Source organism: Hippopotamus amphibius, chromosome 17 (assembly GCF_030028045.1).
Source record: "Hippopotamus amphibius kiboko isolate mHipAmp2 chromosome 17, mHipAmp2.hap2, whole genome shotgun sequence".
In the NCBI taxonomy this organism is placed as follows: domain Eukaryota; kingdom Metazoa; phylum Chordata; class Mammalia; order Artiodactyla; family Hippopotamidae; genus Hippopotamus; species Hippopotamus amphibius.
In genome coordinates, this window is record NC_080202.1 from 35,228,041 (window position 1) to 35,248,742 (window position 20,702).

Consider the following 20,702-nt stretch of genomic DNA (forward strand, 5'->3'; position numbering starts at 1 on the left):
AAAGATTTCTACAGAAAATGTTAACGCAAACTATCAATACAAACCTGGAAAAAATTATTTTCCCCCTTAACACTAAGTTAAGAATAGTTGGTCCAGCAGAGTAGTTCATAAGAAAGAAAGATGTTTTAAGAGAAGCAGAACCCTCTAAGATTCTACATAAAGTGTTAAGACACAACATCAAATAACTGGGAGAGGGATGGTAATGAAAATAAAATATGGCATGGAGGTTGGGGCACTCATTCAAAGGACGTAAGAATTGAAGATCTTATGTGAAGGAGCATATTCAGTTCATAACACTTGCAAAATACACGAAGCAATGTCCAAGTAGCTGACTGCAGGACTTGTTTCATGTCTGTCTGTCCACTTATGAGAACTGTGCCAGCACAGTGTGCTCTAACTGACCTTGTGGGAAAGTCCTCCCTTTGTGCCTTATGGGCTTCTCCGGTGCACAGGTAGCTTCAATGAGGAAGAGTCGTCTTGTTGCCCCGTAGAGGACTAGTAGTCAGTCCAATAATCTTATCTTCTGCCCTATACAAATATGGTAGATCTTAATAGTCCTAAGGACATCCACAAGGTATGGTGGACTTTAGGGCTATGGATTAAAAAAGGAACCTCTCTTGACAAAGAGAGCACCCTAAATTGGTTGGTGGTAAGAAAGGCCTGTGCAAGAGACCACTTTTTGTTTGTGCAGTTAAAGTGCTTTCATTACAGCACATGGAGTTGTGAGCTCCCTCTTATTCACTGCCATTATCAAGTGCTTGCTACTGCTCATATCTGACCTCAAAGTTCAGGCCTTCAGTTATTTATATAGGAGTGCCTAATTGGCCACATGGTATTTTCAAAAGCCACTAAATCATGTCACTTCTAAAAGAGATCTCAACGTTTAAAATAAATCTATAATGGCATACCCAATCTTTCAAGATGGACCAGATGCAGAGTTTTCTCTGAATCAAGTCTTCACCTCTTCCTCCACATCCCACCAAGAAAATCCCTGTTTGTCCATAATCTAAACACGATGCACCTTATTTTACTTAAAAGTTTGATTATATTCCATGATTTCATTATTACAATAAGGATCATAGCTTAGCAATTCAACTCATCTTTTCTGCTCTCTCCAAAAATTACACAAACTGTTTTTAAGTCAGGCCAGTGCCATTTATTGCTCAATTTTGATCCCAGATAGTTAGGAAGGCTAGCTAGCTTTGTCCCTGAGAACAATGCAACTATTTTAAGCGACACAAATGATAATACAGCAAAGTGCTTTACCTCTCAAAGAGAAGTAATTTCATCTATGACATCCATATCTGGCTCCTGAGAGTTGACCCACCATCCCTAAGATACATGATACAGAAAGTCTTACAAAAAGTTAGAGGGGGAGGATGTTGGGTGAAGCTTTCTTAAAACTAACGTAAGTGAGTTAATTCCTGGTATCAATTGCCTTTTGAATCACAAAAGTAATTTCTGAACTTAAATGGCAAATACTAAAGCTCATGACAATACGTTTTAAAAGTTACCCTGTTTCCTAATTTTTAACATTTGCTCCATGTTGTGGAAAAAGCCAATATATGCAAATATTTTAAAGAGAAAGTGCACTTATCTGAGAAAAAATAGAAGCCGAAGACAAAAATAAATAAATAAATAAATCCATTGTTTGTGCTGCTAGTTTCCTAACTCAGTTAAACCCCACAAAAACCATAGACAAATTTCTTAAAAGAAAATGAGTATCACATACACATCTAATATAATAAATTCAAACAGGAGCATACATATAATGTTGGTGATCAAACATGGACACAGAAACGCAAAACAGGATGGAACAAGCAGAGCCAAGAAAATTAGAAATAAGCCCTTCCTCTCATTCCTGAACACCATGCAAAGCAGAATAGCCCAGTCAATACAAAATGACAGATGCTCAGAGAATCTGAGAAAACGCAGAAAAGGGACCCTGATGATTTAAAAGAATTATCGTTCAACGGAGGCTAAGTGAAAGATGAGACTATCCTTGTGAAAACATGCCAAAGACAAAACGAAAGTCCATTAAGAGTGCACAGTGAACCAACTACTGGAATGCCACAGAAAACCAAAGTAAAAAGTAGAGAAGAAACAGCATGTTGTTTCAATAAAAAAAACATGGTAAGACACACGTAAGGCATTCAACTTCTGCAAACTTCGAAGTACTAAGTTAAATGAATGCTGTACATGAGGACCAGTGTGATAATGTGGGACATATTATGGAACACTGCAGCAAGTTGAAAAAAAAAAAAAGCCAATACCCAAGAATTCTGTAGCCTATTCCACTGCACACTTCAAAAGGTAATGCAATACTTGGAAGAATCTAAATGGTCAGCCTTCAAGTTATCAATTAAAGAATGTGACTTTAACATGTTCTAAGAAAACACCAGGCCAACTGTCATTCTCACAAATCAGAGCAGGAGAGGGGGAAATAATGCTCGTCTCCCACTGAATGGTATTCATCGTAAGTGAAAATGAGTATAGCTTCGAAGTGGAACCCTGCCTGTGTCTGAAGAGAAGTGAGTGGGTGGGAAGACAAGAAAGTGAAAACAGTCTCTTAATGCATTAAATTCTCACAAAAACTAACCTTTCTCCTTGGATTTTCTATCTTGCTCTCTGTCCCGACTTTTGCTCCTGTGCTTATATGACTTTCGATCTCGGCTTTTTGATCTTCTTCGATCCCGACTACGAGATCTATGCTTTCTTTCTGATCTATCATGGCTTCTGCTTCTTCGTCGATCTCTACTTCTTAAATAATTTGGGGGGAGAAAAAAAGGAAAGCAACTTCAGCTGATGTTACAGTCAGAAAAAACCTTAAAGAATTACATACTGCTGAATAAAATAACAAGATTAAAAGCAAAACTTACCCTTAAAGGCAAATGAATGGAATCTACTATTAAAACATATTTACATTAGAAATCTTAAGAACTGGACTTCCTAGGTGGCGCAGTGGTAAAGAATCCGCCTGCCAAAGCAGGGGACATGGGTTCGAGCCCTGGTCTGGGAAGATTCCACATGCCACGTAGCAACTAAGCCCATGTGCCACAACTATTGAGCCTGTGCTCTAGAGCCCGTGAGCCACAACTACTGAGCCCATGTGCCGCAACTATTGAAGCCCACGCGCCTAGGGCTCGTGCTCCACAAGAGAAGCCACTACAACGAGGAGCCTGCGCACCACAATGAAGAGTAGCCCCCACTCTCAGCAACTAGAGAAAGCCCGTGTGCAGCATCGAAGACCCAACACAGTTAATGAATAAATAAATTTATAAAAAAAAAAAAAAAGAAAGAAATCTTAAGAACTGAAAATTTAAAATTCCCTAACTTCAATTTTTCAAGTAAGTAGTAACCCTACCCAAAATAATTTATGATTTAAATGTCTTCTTAGAATAAGAGAAGCACTTAAGAGACCATCCGGTACACTGACTTGCTAATAAGACTGCATCAAACTTCCTTAGACTGCCTCAGAAATAGCAATGAAGTCACCTCGAAGATGGACTCACTCACTGATTCAACTCTCATAATCCACCCTAGTGCTTAACGAGACTTAAGAGGGTCCCAAGTACCAAGAAATATCACTAGTAATTACTACTGTTTATTGCACACTCACTATATGCCTGGCACTGTTGTATGGTCAATATACCTGCTTCGCCTTCTTTCCCTACTCCGTGATCTTTTGTGATCCCGAGACCTACTGCATCTTCGATCAGAAGTCCGGCTTGAGTGCCGACTCCGTGATCGACTCCTCTTTCTTCTTTCTCTGTCTCGAGCCCTTTCTTTTTCTCTTTCTTCCTCTTCTCTTCGTCTTTTCCTCTCTCTTTCTTCCCTTTCTCTCTCCCTTTCTTTTTCTCTCTCTTCTCGTTCTTGCTTCTCCTTTTTTAAACGCTCATCACGATCAGGTTCTTCAGTTCTTTTTCTTAATTTTTCCTAAGGAAATCAAGTACAGTTTTTTTTTTAAGAACTATATAAAGACACTGTCAAACAATGGCTACCTAATGTGAAGCATCTGTAGACCAACTTATGGAATTTGATGCCCTAAAAGTGAAATGGAGATATCTCAATACCATGTATGTATACAAGATATTATTTGACTAAACCCTCAGGAATATTATTTCTCCCAAATTCCTGGCACTACAGACTAAAAAGAATATTAAGTGCTTTGCTTTGCTAATCTGATGAATAGCAAAATATTATAGGCATTATCAGTACCTCAAATAACACAGCAAAAATATCAACAAGAGGTTTATATCTCTATGTGATCAATTTTTAACCACACTAAAATAAAGTACTAGCTATAGCTAAAATATGTTTATATCAAATTGTACACTTTAAATACATGCAGTTTATAGTATGTCAAGTATATCTCAATAAAAGTTCTTTAAAAAAATTTTCCAAAAAAAGCAACTTACTTTTAATTCTTCTACAGTAGCTTTAATTTTGGCATAGCCCATGTGCTGTTTTCCCATCAAATGGTCATCCACCCGGGACTGGGCATCTCCCACTATCAAAAAAGCTCCACACACTTCACAAACTTCCATTTGTTTTTCTTGGGCAGCAAAACTTTCAATTGTCTGAAATGATAAATCAATTATAAGAATATCTGAGGAAGAGAGAACAAACAAGTCCCCCCCCCCCCACAGCACTTAAAATTTAGAATAGATTTTTTTTTTTAATTAATTTATTTATTTATTGGCTGCGTTGAGGTCTTCGTTGCTGCACACGGGCTTTCTCTAGTTGCTGCGAGCGGGGGCTACTCTTCATTGTGGTGCGCAGGCTCCTCATTGTAGTGGCTTCTCTTGTTGTGGAGCACGGGCCCTAGGCACGTGGGCTTCAACAGTTGAGGCACATGGGCTCAGTAGCTGGGCTCACGGGCTTTAGAGCACAGGCTCAATAGTTGTGGCACACGGGCTTACTCGCTCCGTGGCATGTGGAATCTTCCCAGGGCAGGGCTCGAACCCGCGTCCCCTGCACTGGCAGGCGGATTCTTTACCACTGTGCCACCTAGGAAGTCCTAGAATAGATTTTTAATTTTTGTGAATGTAATTTGCGGAAATTCCATTTCCCCAAAGCCATAATACTGAGCAGCAACTTTTAGAGAGGGGAAGCATGACAGCAGCAATCAACTTTCCACGTCACCCAAAAAGTATTAAGACCCCATCCCTCAACTGTAACCCTTGAATTATCCATATCACCTCAAAAAAGCTACCTATTTTATTCTGAATTCATTTCTTGCTCGGTTCAAAACAGGTTAAAGATGTGGGCTCCATATTAAAAATGTTTTTCAAAATCATTAAGGAATTGAACTCGTTGAGCATAATCTGAACATATCCTTTCAATATTTGGGAATCAATAACCAATTATATTCTACCATCAATAACCAAAACATGTATATTATATTCTCTAATTGAAAGTTAAGAAAATTGGGACTTCCCTGGTGGCGCAGTGGTTAAGAATCCGCCTGCCAATGCCGGGGACACTGGTTCGATCTCTGGTCCAGGAAGATCCCACATGCCTCGGAGCAACTAAGCCTGTGCGCCAGAACTACTGAGCCTGTGCTCTGGAGCCCACAAGCCACAACTACTGAGACCATGTGCTACAGCTACTGAAGCCCGCATGCCTACAGCCCGTGCCTTGCAACAAGAGAAGCCACTGCAATGAGAAGCCGGAGCACCACAGAGTAGCCCCTGCTCGCTGCAACTAGAGAAAGCCCATGTGAAGCAACAAAGACCAAACGCAGCCAACATAAATAAATTAATTTAAAAAAAAAAAAAAGAAAGAAAAGAAAGTTAAGAAAGTAGAAGGTATTATTAAGAGTATACCAATTCTGGACTTCCCTGGTGGCGCAGTGGTTAAGACCCCAAGCTCCCAATGCAGGGGGCCTGGGTTCGATCCTTGGTCAGGGAACTAGATCCCGTGTGCATGCCACAACTAAGAGCTCCCATGCCATAACTAAGGAGCCCACATGCCATAACTAAGACCAGGCACAATCAAATAAGTAAATAAATAAAATATTTTTTAAAAAAAGAGTACACCAATTCTGTACTAAGGTAAATACAAACTGAATAATTTGTTGTAACAAAAAAGAAATAAAACCCAGGCCCAAATGAAAACTTACAATCTAAGGCACCGACTGGCAAGCCAGCAGCTAGAGACCTGTTTTTGTAAAGTTTTACTGGAACAAAGCCACACCCATTTGCTTATATATTATTTAAAGCTGCTTTTGTAATATAAAGGCAGAGCTTTTATACTACAAATCTTGCAACCTGCAAACCAAAAATATTTACTATGTGGCCCTTTAAGGTTTGCTGACATTAGAAAATTGTTCTCAAATAGGAATAGATCCTAGTAATTCACAGTGGGTAAATCAAAATGAGGCTGCTACTCACCGAAGTTGTGGACCTAAGCAACTCTCTCTCTTCTTTTAACTGTTCAACCAATTTCATCATTCCCTGGGCTTCTTCTACTTTTCCTTCAGATCCCAATTCTTCAATCTAAGGGGAATTTAAACAGCAATCAGGATGTCTTTCTAACCACACTACCCAAGTATTTTTCTTTTTACCCCCAAGGTTCATTACCATTTAGTGGTTGTTTTCGGTCTTTTTGTTTGGTTTTGTTTAGTGACGCCTTATTAATTATGTATACTTGACAGGACATAAACAACAAATTTCTAAGGTGGACAATTTCATAAGGTTTGACTCCCATGAAATCAACATCACCATCAAGATAATAAACATATTCATCACCCCAGTTTCCTCCTGCCTCTTTGTTGTAGCACCTCCCAAAGCAACCAATGATCTGCCTTCTGTCGCTATAGGTTAGTTTGCATTTTCTGGAATTTTATTTAAATGGAACTATGCACTTTTCATTCCTTTTGTGGGGCTCTGGCCTCTTTCACTCAATCTAATTAAGATTCATCCATACTGTTATATGCAGTTAATTCCTTTTTATTACTGAGCAGTATCACATTGTACAGATACATCACAATTTGTTTATCCATTAACCTACTGACAGACATTTGAGTTGTTTCCACATTTGTCTGGGGTGGTTTTTTTGCCTATCATGAATAAAGCCACTAAAAACACTGGTATACAACTCTTTGTGTAAACATATGCGTTCATCTCTCTTAGGTAAATATCTAGCAGTGGAATGGTTCATGGTGCATCTTTTAAATTGTTAAGAGATAAACTCCTTTCCAAAGTGACTGTACCATTTTACATACCCCAACAGTAAAAGACAGTTTGTTTGCCCAGATCTTCACTAACACTTGACATAGTCAGTCTTTTAAATTTTAGCAGTTCTAATAGTATCTCAGTGTGAATCTGTATTTCCCCAATATCTAATGACACCGAGCAACTTTACATGTATTTATTTGCCATCCTTTATACCTTCTTTGGTTAAGTGTCTACTTTAAGTATTTTCTGACATTAATGCACACAATTCTCACCTGCTGCAGGAGTACATCAATTTTATCTGTTAGAACCTGAATTTTTTCTTCATTTTTGCCTGTTGGACCAGCTGCCTAATGAAGACAACAGAATGTATTATCAACAACTAAAATACAAAGATAAACATTCAAACTCTCACATACCATACCTAATATTTGTATTTAATAACTGAAATGCTGAATCACAAGATAGTAACTCAATTATCTCAATTTTTGTTAATCAGTTGCGTATTTTGTCAATTATTGACATTTAAGATAAAAACCTTATGATTAGCAAAATCAATATTACATTTACTAATAAGGACTGAAATTTTAAAAGAACACAAAGTAATGAATGAACCTGAACACAAGTTTCAATACTAGGGAGGTCTCTGGGTCTCCAGAGAACAAGGACACTTACAGAGACTGTAAATAACTTCATACTCACCCCAGACGACTGCTGGTTTTGAGATAATGCCAAACGGGCATGGCCTCGTCTAATTCTACGTTCTACTTCTGCAAGTAAACTCTGTAAATACCGCAGAAAATCTCTCTCATAGCCAACTTTCATAAAACGAGAACTCTTCTCATACCTAATAAAAGTGAAAATAAACAGGTATTATTTTCTTTCCAAATCTTTATCCATTACAACTCTCATATTCTACCTTAACTAATCTCATGGACTACTGCATTTAGACTGAAGAGTAGGGAATTCCCTGGTGGTCCAGTGGTTAGGACTCCGCACTTTCACTGCTGAAAAGGGGCCCAGGTTTAATCCCTGGTCAGGGAACTAAGCCATGTGGAGCAGTCAAAAAATAATAAATAAAAAATAAAAAACAAACGTGACATGGGGAAAAAAAGCTTAGGCTATATTATCTTCTCGGCATACAGTACATACTCAAATGGTGATACTACATATCACTTTCTACCACCCCCAACAGATGAATTAGGACCTCTAACCAACATTCATTTTATACAAATTTCAATTATTTCTTCAATCCTTGTCCCCTTGAAAGCAAATAATGACCGGGGTGGGGCAGAATGACCCCCAAAAAGGTAACTTACTGTTTTCGTAGATTTTCATCATGAATTTTCTCACATGGCCCTGAAAGAACAAAAAATATGAATGTATAAATTATTGAAGTTAACTTTCCTCTTGCCAAAACAAAAGGAAATTCTTTTAAAAAAAGGAAAGACGATCCATTTAATCACTGAGTAGTCTGTAGACACCTAAATTGAGCCTAATGAATCATGAAGCAACACACCCAAGTAAACACATGGAAATTGTTCTCCTTAGTCGTCAAGATGAGTATAATGCAGAACTACATAAGAGAAGAAAAAAGAGGGAGTAGGAAGAATAAAAAAAACTGTTCCTTACTGCCACCGAGAAGAAAAATGGGATGAGGGCAGACAACTGGTCTGAAACATCAGCGACATTGTATTAATTTCAAGTCTCTGTAAATAGTACAACACTAGCACCCTAGACCTACACCTTACCATCTCCATAAGGCAACCAATTTTAACTCTTTTAGCTATGTCTTCTGGAATTTACCTCCTTATTTCTAAATTTTATGCTTATTTTGCTTTTCTTGGTTTATCTTAGGCATCAACAATTTAGGTTAAATAAACATTCGTGTTTATATTTTGACTACGCAAGTCCTATTAACTGCTGAGTCAAACACAAGGGGCATTAATGATGACACTTTTGATACACTTACTGGAATTTTTCTTTTGTTTACTCTTCTCTATGTCTCTATTTCCAAATTCATCTCAAACATTTTTACTCAACTATAGAAACTATCTCAATACTAATCTCCCTCAAGATTCAGATAATCAGCTTTTCTTCCATGAGCTTTCTGTCCTGCTTCAACCTGGGCTCCTTTTTTTCCTAAGCTAATAGAGTTGTCATCCTTAGAAATTCCTTTTCTGGTCTGTACTGGATGCAATTTACTGGACCTCTTATATCTCTCCTTCTTGGTTTATGCCCATGAGTTTCCAGAGAAAAGGTTTCTGGTAGCTAAATTTGTTGAGACCGTGAGTGTCTGAAAATGTCTTTTTTCCACCTTATATTTTACTGTTTGGCTATATAGCTAACCTAGGTAAAAACATTTTTTCATTCAGAATCCTGAGGGTGCTTCTCAGTGTCTTCAAGCTTCCAGTGTCATAACTGACAAATCTGAGACCATTCTGATTGATAAACCTATGTGCCCCACCCCTACCCCTGGTGTTCTGGAATTTCACAATGGTGTGGATCTTTTTTCATTTGTTGTGCTGAGCTCCTGAAGGACCCACTCAACCTAGAGAGTAAAGTTCTTCAGTAACACAACCTTAAAATTTCCTCCCTTCTGTTTCCTCTATCTAGACCTCTTAGCTATTAGAGAACTTTTAATTTTAAATTTTCAAATTTTAATTTTTTCTCAACATTCTACAAACTTATTTTACCCTCAAAACTGTTTCCTGATTTTATTTCAGATTTCTCTAGTTCTAATTTCCAAGAACTCTTCTTAGTTTTTCAAAACTTCCCTTTTTATATAGCATCTTATTCCTCCTGATATATTCTCTTATTTCTCTAAGGATACTAAACTTAGTTATGACTTAAAAATTTTTTTTCTTCTGTTTTCACTCCATTATCCACCATATTTCACTAAATTATTTTTTCCTGTTGGTTTTGGTTAATCTTTTGTGTTTGAAGATTTTCTTCAAATATCTGACTGGTATTCCTTGGCTGGCAAACCACTTCCAAAACCTGACTCAAAGTTGGTATGAACAGGCAGGGTTTGTCAACTAATGGACTTTACCAAAGGAAAATCGAGCAGCAAGACTTTCTTTTAGGAGATTCCCCAAAGGGTCAGTACCTGTAGATCACTTCTCTGGAACTGCTCACTTTCTCTAAAGAATCCTCTTCTCTTCTGCCTGGGGAAAAAACATCTGGCTGTATCCTTCTAGGAACAGGGCAGAGGAAGGGAATGGGAAAACCTCACTATTAAGAATACAGACTCATTTAATCTCTCATATAGTCTCATTTTTATATATTACTGCCCTGTCCTGTGTCTATGATCCCAATAACTAGATATATCCAGCCCTAATGTGTTCTTCATGCTTTAGGGCAAGCACCGTGCTTAATGAATTAACTTCTATTTTATGTTTCTAGAATAATACTAGTTATGTACCATCCTTCAGAGAAGAAAATGGTCAAATTGTTTTTGCATTTTGTGGTTCAAATGTACTAGGAGCTCTTTGGCTCAATTTCTTCAGAACATAACCCCCGGAGGCCTCCTGGGCTGCAGGGGTGGGAGACAGAGAATCACCAGAGGCACAGGTCTGACCACCCAGACTAGTGGTTCTCAAAAGGGGGCAGTGTTGCCCACAAGGGGTATCTGGCAATGCTTGGAGGCATTTCTGGTTGTCACAATTGGGAGACATTACTTGCATCTACTGGGTAGAGGCCAAGGATGCTACTAAACATCCTACGATCCACAGGACAGCCCCTCCCACCCCCCAAACACAGAATTTTCCAGGTCAAACTGTCAAATGTCAAGGTTGAGAAACCCTGAATTAGACTAATCTCTGGTTTTCAGCCCCATGATTTAACTCTGCCTTCTATGGTACCTGATGCCTCCAAATCCTGAGCCTGTCCAGGGTTCTGCTGATCAAACTCTTGCTTCTGTTTAATATCCCCTTCTGCAGGCTTTTAGGGTACAGGTTTCTCTGCTATTCTTCCATCCACTTGTCATCTTCCAAAAATTTGTTGACATCTCTAATGTTATCTCCTCTTCCATTTACACTTTTGTTTTTAAATTTTCATTTTAGTGGAGGGGTTTCAGGAGGGAGTGGAAATAGATATGTATATTCAATTATTTAAGCCACCTTGTTTAGATTAGACTGGCATTTATTAATACATTCAAAAAACTAAGCCAGGAAAGAAATTACTTTATCAACAAACCTTTAAGAGAAAACATCTTTTCAAAATGATAAAGTATCAGTTTCTCTTTAATCACAAATTCGATAAAGTTACATAGAAAATTTACTTACCAAGATCAGAACGAGTGTTTGTGAACAATTCCGCAGGACAAAAACCACAGAGATAATATTTACAAACCTAATGAAGAAAAACAGAGGTAATTTAACTTATTAATTGTTCAATTTTAGAACTATACCAGAAAAGTGTGCCAAATAACTATTTTCTCATTTCATGATCTTCATCTTTCAACCAAGTAAGTTTAAGAACAATTTCTTTGTTATGTAAATTAATGACTTCCAGACTCCTGGATTTCCAAACAAGAAGTGCAGGACTGACAGTTATGAGCATTTCCTACTTCTATTATTACTTTCTATTACAGTAATAGAAATCACTGCCCTCTCCCCAGCAACAACAAATATTGGATAAAGACATCCAAAATAAAGTTAACTTTTTATTTAAAAATAAACAAAAACACCCTGCATTGTTCTTACTTTTCTAACTTTCTTAAAGACCAGAACCAATTTACAGACTAGGATTTGGAAATCACTGCCTAAATTCCAAATAACACCCATTTAAAGCAATCTGGTTCCGTATTTTCACTTAAAGAGCTCCTGTAACAGGCCCTAAGATGTACTGGATACTTTCACACATGCCAGCACTTTATTGAGCGACTTCAATGGTATGAGGAAGAATTATTAACATGAAACCGACTTTTCTCTCCCACTGGTACTTTTTAAACTCCTTCAGATGACCGCTGTATCCTGTATTTAATTCTGTAACACTGCAAACCAAAACCTGTTAGGCAAAATTCCAAAATATCTCCCTTTATTTAACCCATCATTGTTATTGGGTAAATTATCAATGTATAATTATAACACATGATAGAAAAGGTCTGCTAAATTTAAGACTGAGTTTTTTGGGGAACACAGAAGTGGATGTTAAGTCTGAAATAGATTGGTTTTTGCTTCAAAGGTCAATTGTTTTACACTTGTCTGAAGCAATATGGTTCCATAAGCTGTGTCCAGAAGAACTAAGGTCATAAAGAACAAAATGAGGTTCAAAAATCATGTCTAAATAATAGATTTAGTTTCATACCAATATTATCCTGTTATATGTAGCCATACATCATAGGATCTCTATGTCATTTTCTTTTCTTTAGAAGTTCTTCTAATACTTGATTTTAAGTTACTAAAAAGGCTCTGTATGATCATAAATAACATGTTGGTGAGGATGTGCAGAAAAGGGAACCCCTGTACACTGTTGGTTGGAATGTAAACAGGTGCAGCCACACTGAAAAAACCATATGGAGGTTCCTCAAAAAACTAAAAATAGAACTACCATACATGATCCAGCAATTCCACTCCAGGGTATACATCCAGATAAAACTAATTCAAAAAGATACATGCAAAAAAAAAAAAAAAAGATGCACGCACCCCAATGTTCACAGCAGCATTATTTACAACAGTCAAGATATGGAATCATCCTAAGTGTCCATCAATACATGAATGGATAAAGAAAATGTGGTATATATACACAACAGAACACTAATCAGCCATGAAAAAGAATGAAAATTTGCCACTTGCAACTACACAGATGGACTTGGAGGGGATTATACTTAGTGAAATAAGCCAGACAAATACTGTATTGTGTTTGTGGAATCTAAAAAGAAAAGCCAAATTAGTGAATATAACAACAAAATAAAACAGACTCTATGATACAGAGAACAAACAAGTGGGGAGAGGGAAGTGGGAGGGAGCAAAATAGGGGCAGGGTATTAAGAGGTACAGACTGTGATGTACAAAATAAGCTATAAAGATATACAGCACAGGGAATACAGCCAATATTTTATAGTAACTATAAATACAGTATAATCTTTAAAAATTGCAAATCACTATGTTGTACACCCAAAACTTATATAACACTGTAAATCAACTATACCTCAATTTTAAAAGGACTCTGTGCAAATAATGTTTTTAAATGTTACATACTTTTCTAATTATTAAAAAGTCTGATTTGTTAAATTTTGCCCCCATTTTAAGTGTATCAGTAAAATACCAATGCCAACATTCAGTTTAAGAATATCTGTCATTTGGAGGAGGGAGGACAGAGACAAAGACGGTATGCTACTTATCTTTCAGACTATCAATCCTGGTTCCAAGGGCACAAAAATTATCTAACAAATGCCCCACAATTATAACAGTTATGTGAAATAGGTTAGCAATAGTTACTACCAGCACTTACCATTATTTACAGCTATAAATTATATGGTTATAGAACAATTTAAAAACTAAACTTGGCATTCAGCTCTCTTAAGTATGAAACTTTATTACTACTACCATTACTATGCACATTACTTTCAAGTACATATGTAAATACAAGACTACTGTTCATCATTAAAACAAATGATCTCAATATATTAAATAATAAAACAAATATCTCTATGGTCCCTCCTGACTCTTAAATATAACCAAATACAAACTTTGAGTATTTCTAAGAAGGAAATGAAGTATTTCCAAATAGTACTTTTTAAATCTTAGTTTTAATAACATTTAATAACATTTATTACTGAAATCAAGCTGACTGGATCTGAACTGGGCTTTACCAATATATTACTGTATGACTTCTTAAGTTTTCTGTAAAAGTGGGGATGACTACTAACTTCCCGGTTTGTCATAAAATGTGTAATAAATTCTGTTTTTTTAAACTAAAATACTAATGATTTCCAGAGCTATTTAAAGTTTTATTCTAAAGTCTAAACCTTATTTATACAGTTTTCCCAAAATATACTGCATACTGAGTGGTCAAAACTCTACACAATTTTCCAGTAAAATACACTAATGAACACACTTAAATCTAATAAGTACTGAACGGAATTTTAATCTTAAATGGCAGTTAATTTTAAAAAAGTGGAAAAAAGCACTACAACAATCATTTAACACTATGTGCTAAAAATGATGCTGGGAAGTGTTGCTACCAGAACATGTAAGACTCACTCCTCAAGAAGCTCAGTCTGGTACCGACAGACACAAGAACAAAAACTAGAGCTAAAATGTAACTGCATCACTAGAAACAGACAGGAATTTAGTCAGGAATGTCAGGTGGTAAAGCTTGAGGTGGTTAAGTTCAGAAGTGGAATGACAAGACATTCTAGGCATAAGGAAACATGAAAAAGAGACACAGCAGAGTATGAAATGGGCAAGTGGAAATAGGTATGCTTGGAGAGGCAACATAGTGCAGAGTTTTTCAACTATGAAAAACTATAGACTGCAACTCTGCCTCGGTGTCCTCAATACAAAAAAAGTAAGTATTTCATCATGGGATTATAAAACTCAAACTATCCATTTATTAAATTGGGAGAAATGGGCAAATTAGTCTGGTTTTCTAAATACTACGCATTACTTTCTTAAATATGTCTTTAGGCACTATGTAAACCAAATAAGACATGCCTGCAAGTCTACCTATAATTTAGTCCAATCACTCCATCTGAGATGAGAAACTGAGATCAATCACATGACCTGCCCTGAAGGCATCTAGCTACTCAGACAAAATACAGATTAAAACTGATTTTCCTAATTCTTTGTTTTGTGTGCTCTATCCACTCTCCAACTCTCCTTAAGACACTGCTGTAAAGAAATGGTACATCAAAACATTTGTTACTCTACCCAATAAACTCTAGCTAGACTGCTTCTTTTAACCCCTCCCAGGGACTGAGGATGTTTAACTAAAAATATTAAGTCTTTTATTCAGCAAGTCTTTACTAAATGTCCATCATGGACCTAACAAGCCCCCACCTAACCAAAGGTGGGGAGGGGGGAGCAGAATTCTCATAATTGTGATTCTCTTGATAAATTAAGGTAACACCAAACACCAGAAGAATTCAATCTCAATAGCATACTTTTCACTACCACTTAAGAGAATGCAGAGACACAATCAATCTTAGGCACCTGACTAGAAAATTTTAATTGCAAGTTTCCACCACATTAAACAAAGTAAAACTGTCAAAAATTAAAACAATATCTGGTGTTAGAAACATGGTTGGGAAAAGGAACACTCCAAACATTACTAGAGTTGTGGGACAATCTGGCAGCATCCATCAAAATGTAAAACATGTTTAATTTAGTCACTATCTTTCTAGGAACCTATTCTACAACTGATTCAGCCACTTGTACTAGAATGTTCACTGTAGCCTGGCTGGTAATGGTAAAAGAATTTGACATAATCTACATATCCACCAAGAAAGATTCCAGTGTAAGTGAAAGTTGTTAAGTATATATTATACTTATATACTACATAACATTACATTACTATATAACAACTTTCACTTATATATCCGTGTCTGTAAATTATTAGGAAAGATCTGAAACCACACATATACCAATTTTTAAGCTTTTCTGGGGGAATTTGGCAATAGGAACGGGAGGACAAGGTCAGACTTTCACTGTTTACTTCCAAGTTTAAGCAAGTTCACTTCTGTAAAAAATCATTTTAATGATTCTAAATCAGAGGGAACATAAAATAGTAAAATCAATTCCTAATATAGTAATTAGTCATGGTTCACTCTCCTTTTTATTGCCTACACAAATTTTTCGTAAAATTTTAATCAATTTTCCACAGCAGCAGAGATAGCAAACACTTCTCTGCCACTAAGAAGCCTTCAATTATTTCCCAATGTCATTTAGTCCCAACTTTTAACAAGGCTTATAAAAAACATTCAAAACGAGGTTCATGCTCATCTATCCTACACACCTCCTCCCCCAACAACAAAAACAAGGGCTTCAGCTATAACACTACAATTTCTCAGGGCTAAGTCTCTCCAACCCCCAGTAATTCGTCTTCTCTCCCTCAGGCTAACTCCTACTAATCCTTTAGGCCCCAGTATTTAAAGAGGCCTTCTCCAGGTACCCCACTCTGGGTTAAGTGCCCTTTTCATCTGTGCTTTTCTAGACCCTCTACTTTCCCCCACTCCTTCATATTACTCCTTCATAACTACTACAAAATGATGTTTCTCTCAGGCCAAATGCTGTATCTATACTATTCTGTTGTATCTACTATAAGAATGATACATATTTGTTAAAATAAATTATCACAGGAATTTCCTCAACTTACAAGAAATGAGAAACCTAAACAGTTCATAAAACAACGAAGCACTGTATACTAACTTAAGCTACTTTCTCCCCTTGTGAAGAAATCAAGTGTAACAAGATACTGGGAATTCCCTAGCAGTCCAGTGGTTAGGACTCTGAGCTTTCACTGCTTTTGAGGGCCTGGGTTCAGCCCCTGGTGTTGGAACTAAGATCCGGTAAGCCGCATGGCGCATCCCGCCCTTCCCCCCCCCACCAAAAAAGTCTAATGAGACAGAGAGAGAGACAGACAGACAGACACACACACACATACACGGTTTCGCAAAAGCAACTAAACAAATATTAAGGAAATACCTTAATATTTTCAGTGTGATAGTAATATTGTGATTATTTATTTATTTACTTGCCACACGGTGGGGGCATGCGGGATCTTTTAGTTCCCCAACCAGGGATCTAACCTGTGCCCCTTGCATTGGGAGCTCACTTAACCACTGGACTGCCAGAGAAGTTCCAGAGATAGATAATGTCTTTAAGGTTGAAATGATAGAACTGCCTCAAAATAATGAAAGAGGTAGGAGATAGAGAGGAAATAAAACTGGCCATGTGTTGATAATGCATCTTACTGGATATGGTTACACACAGAGTTCATTTCACTATTCACTTCTGCATGTGTTTTGGAGAGAAAAAGCAAACACCAGTTATATATACAATATACAGACTGCTGGCAATTCCAAGAAGCCCAACACTTACCACGTACTAGAGTGAGGCAGGAAACATCTATACTTCTGATAGAGAAAACATTGGTGACTATGAATTAAAAATGTCTACTAAAAAACTTGTATATGCCATGTACTATAACTACTAATTTTTTGCTTCCAATTTCCTTCTTAGCTTCTGAGTTCCTTTTTTAGATTTAAAGTCACAAGTAAAAATGTGGACAGCAACCTTAACTGTTTTTTCTTAACTGTCAGTGAGAGTATCTGCTAACGTTGTGAAGATTTTAGAAAAGCACTTTTTTTTCAATTCCCTTCATAAATTATTAAGCCTTCACTGAACAGAGGCATACCTGAATTTGATAAATGAACAGTCTCATTTTATACACTATTAAAATCACAGTTAATTTCACTTTTGAGTTCAGATCTACAACAGAAAATCCTCAATTTGAACTACAAAGTTCCTGCTATATATATAATAAAAGCTCCAGACCAGACTTTACAATTCCCTACAATCTCAACTCTTCAAATGATCAGAAGACTACCAATGCTTTCTCTATCAAATACCGAAATTTTCCCATGTGGACACTAACTAAAAGGTGCTCACATTAGGCAATTAAAATCATATGCTTTCCTCATTACTCTGGGTGTTTAGGATTAACAAAGCAGAGCAAACTGTTTAATACAAAAATACTAATAATCTCAAGGAAATGTAAAATGTTAATCAACGAGGGAGGAAGATGTGTCAATGAATCCTTGGAACAGTATTAAAGCTGATTTGACTTTACTTGAAAACTACTTTCTCTCAGATCCAAAGGTAACAATCCACAAAAGTTGAAAACGCCGGTAAAGTAAAGCACTTTCCCTGATAGTGGTTACATATACATCTTTACAAATAAATGAAAGGTCAATAATTTGCATCACAGATGCATCCTTCACTTAAAAATGAGTTTCCCCCAAGTGCTTCTAGCTCACAATTAAGCTTTAGAATGCATAAAAGATGCCATTTTAAAAAATGCATATTTCTGGGGCCTTCACGTAGACCTATGGAATCAGAATTGGGGCGGGGGGGCATGAAGTATAGATGTCTGCGTTTAAAACAAATTCCACAGAGCAGTCTGATACAGACATCCAGGAATTACTTTTAATACCAAGGTAAAGTTTCCATTTCAATGTTAAACAAAAGGGCCCCGCCCAGCTGAAATGGCTTTCCCCATCTATTGCAAGTGTGGCAAAGAAAAACTTCCAGACAGAACAGGAATGCAAAAATATTTTGGGGAATTTCCTGGTGGTCCAGTGGTTAGGACTCTGTGCTTTCACTAACGGGGGCTGGAGCTTGATCCCTGGTCAAGAGACTAAGATCCTCCAAGTCTCCAGGGGAGACAAAGAAAGAAAGAAAGATCAAGTTACAGTGAGGGTGAAACCTTTACAGTATATACTGGGGTTGTCCATTCCGCCAGGATTTTAGCACTAACAGGCAACAATGTATGCAAATGCCCTGGAAGTGATGCCATGAGCCTCCCCAGCTCTATAAAACTCTATAGTAATTCCGACTTATTTAGAAGCCGCCACATGCTTTGTTCCTGGTCTACACCAATCTTTTCTTGCAGACAAGAATCTGAAACACCAGCAATTAACTTTTTCAAATCCCTGAATCTAGAATGAAGTGCAATCTATCATTAAAGGCATAAAATATTTTGACAACAGCACCAAAAGTTTAAATGGGCGAGAAGTACTAAAACTGAAAGGGAAAAACAAAACAAAACCAACCCACCTGAAAAGAAAGCAGATTCACTGTAACTGAGATGACATAAAACTTAAGTTGCTTTTCTGAGAGCCTCACTGCTGATGTTATAAACCCATCACATGCAATGCAATATGGCAATAAAATACCCAGGAAAAAAAAGTTTCTCCACAACACTTGTTCAAAACCAATTAGGCACAGATACAAGCTGCTCCAGTTGATGAGAAGGCAATCAAAAGCAATCTCTCTGTAATTCAAAATAGATAAATGTCCTATTTGCACACCAAGCGAATCATAATGGTTATCTTTTTACTTTTTGCAATGTTTAGATTACTCAGTGAAGCGGTAAAAGAAAAAGTTACTTCACTGTGACAAAGAAATGCCGAGAAAGGGAAGGGTCAAGGCAAGCAACAAAGTTACTCTGTGAATTCTACAACACTTCATACTACTTTGGAATCAGGTAACACCCCCACTTTAGTCAAAAACACTTATTTTTTAAGGTACCGAAAGGACTCATCTAGCATCAACTTTCTTTCCTGCACTGTAAAAGAGAAATTTTACTCTAACCAAAGCCTATGTTTGAGTAAACAACTTAAAAAAAGGGGCACATTTGTTAAATTATTCCTCCATATTTTGATTAGCAAATGCCTTTAAATCATCTTGTTGTTTGATTACAACCAAATGTAAAATTAAATTCTACATCTATTCTTCAGGCAAGACCCAAAATACACGTTAAACAGCATATTTAAAACACCAGACATAAGTTATGGTCATTTGCAGAGCCAGTTTAATAGAACTGTGGAAAGTGAACAAGACTACAAAGATTAGGTTTAGTCTCGCCATTTAACTTGCCAAAAGACCCTGAGAGAGCCTCTAAAATTTCATCTGTGAAGTGGGTTTTTAATTATTTACCCTTACAGGGTTAAGAGGATCAAATGAGTTTCATGTCAAGAAAACGCCATGACAACTCTTTATTTACATGAATGGCTTATTAGACCGTATTGCTATCAAACAATATTTGTAAATCACGGTGAACTCTACCAAGTTATGACCTCTTTTAAAATTTTATTTCCCATATAAGCGTCGAAACTGAACCTTTATGAAAAAAATATACTGCCATGATTTTTACCACTAATGCTGGCCAGAAATTTCAGTCTAAATACGACGCTCAGCCCAAATAACGGTAGAATTTGCCCTTTTCCCTGTTCCATAACGAAGTGAAAACTCCGGAGCCTCTAGATGTGAAGAAAATACTCCTTCCTTTCCCGCGTTTCCCAGCCTCATTAAGGTACTTTTCAATTCTGCCAAGGGTCTTTTTTGACTTCCTTGATACTTCAACAACAACAAATCATCCCTTATCCCAGGATCCAGGCGGACTCCTCCCTCCCGGACTATCCTGCCGACTCCCTCTGGCCACGGGGTCAGACACTTGGCCCCGGGCGGCCCGGGCCCCGAACCGCGCCGCGGCCCCGGCGAGCCCTAGCTCGCGCCGCTCCCCTCCCCCACGGCGCCCGGGCACAGGCCCAAGGCCCGCGGGACTTACGCTCTCGTGGTCCCACCGCACGTTGCTGCGCTTCTCATCCGGGGCGAGGTTTCGGTCCCGGCCCATTAACTCGTCCAACAATTGCGCGGCCGAAATCATGGTGCTTTCCTCGGGCGGCTGCTCCCACCAGCCCTGGCACGCGCCACAGAAAACGCCGGCGACACCGTCGCCAACCTCTCCGGCCCGCTCGCAGTCCTAAAAGCCTCCTCTCCACAGGAGCCGATAAGA

General features: G+C 37.6%; 1 protein-coding gene across 12 annotated transcripts in view; it reads right to left on the bottom strand.

Moving 5' to 3' along the window:
• The window catches only part of LUC7L3 (LUC7 like 3 pre-mRNA splicing factor), a 23,618-nt gene extending 2,916 nt beyond the window's left edge, over window positions 1-20,702 (bottom strand). For 6 of the 12 annotated variants that reach the window (XM_057714563.1, XM_057714559.1, XM_057714561.1 and 3 more), the window contains exons 1-9: window positions 20,475-20,702; window positions 11,465-11,531; window positions 8,498-8,537; window positions 7,881-8,025; window positions 7,454-7,528; window positions 6,396-6,500; window positions 4,419-4,580; window positions 3,653-3,936; window positions 2,600-2,760 (exon numbers count right to left, since the gene is read on the bottom strand). In XM_057714563.1, coding sequence (XP_057570546.1) covers window positions 2,600-2,760; window positions 3,653-3,936; window positions 4,419-4,580; window positions 6,396-6,500; window positions 7,454-7,528; window positions 7,881-8,025; window positions 8,498-8,537; window positions 11,465-11,531; window positions 20,475-20,573 — 1,138 coding nt within the window. In that variant the 5' untranslated portion in view covers window positions 20,574-20,702. Of the gene's footprint in view, window positions 1-402; window positions 529-1,266; window positions 1,333-2,599; window positions 2,761-3,652; window positions 3,937-4,418; window positions 4,581-6,395; window positions 6,501-7,453; window positions 7,529-7,880; window positions 8,026-8,497; window positions 8,538-10,287; window positions 10,375-11,041; window positions 11,217-11,464; window positions 11,532-20,474 lie in introns of those variants that run through there. The other 6 variants (XM_057714566.1, XM_057714564.1, XM_057714567.1 and 3 more) reach the window with 6 other exon arrangements.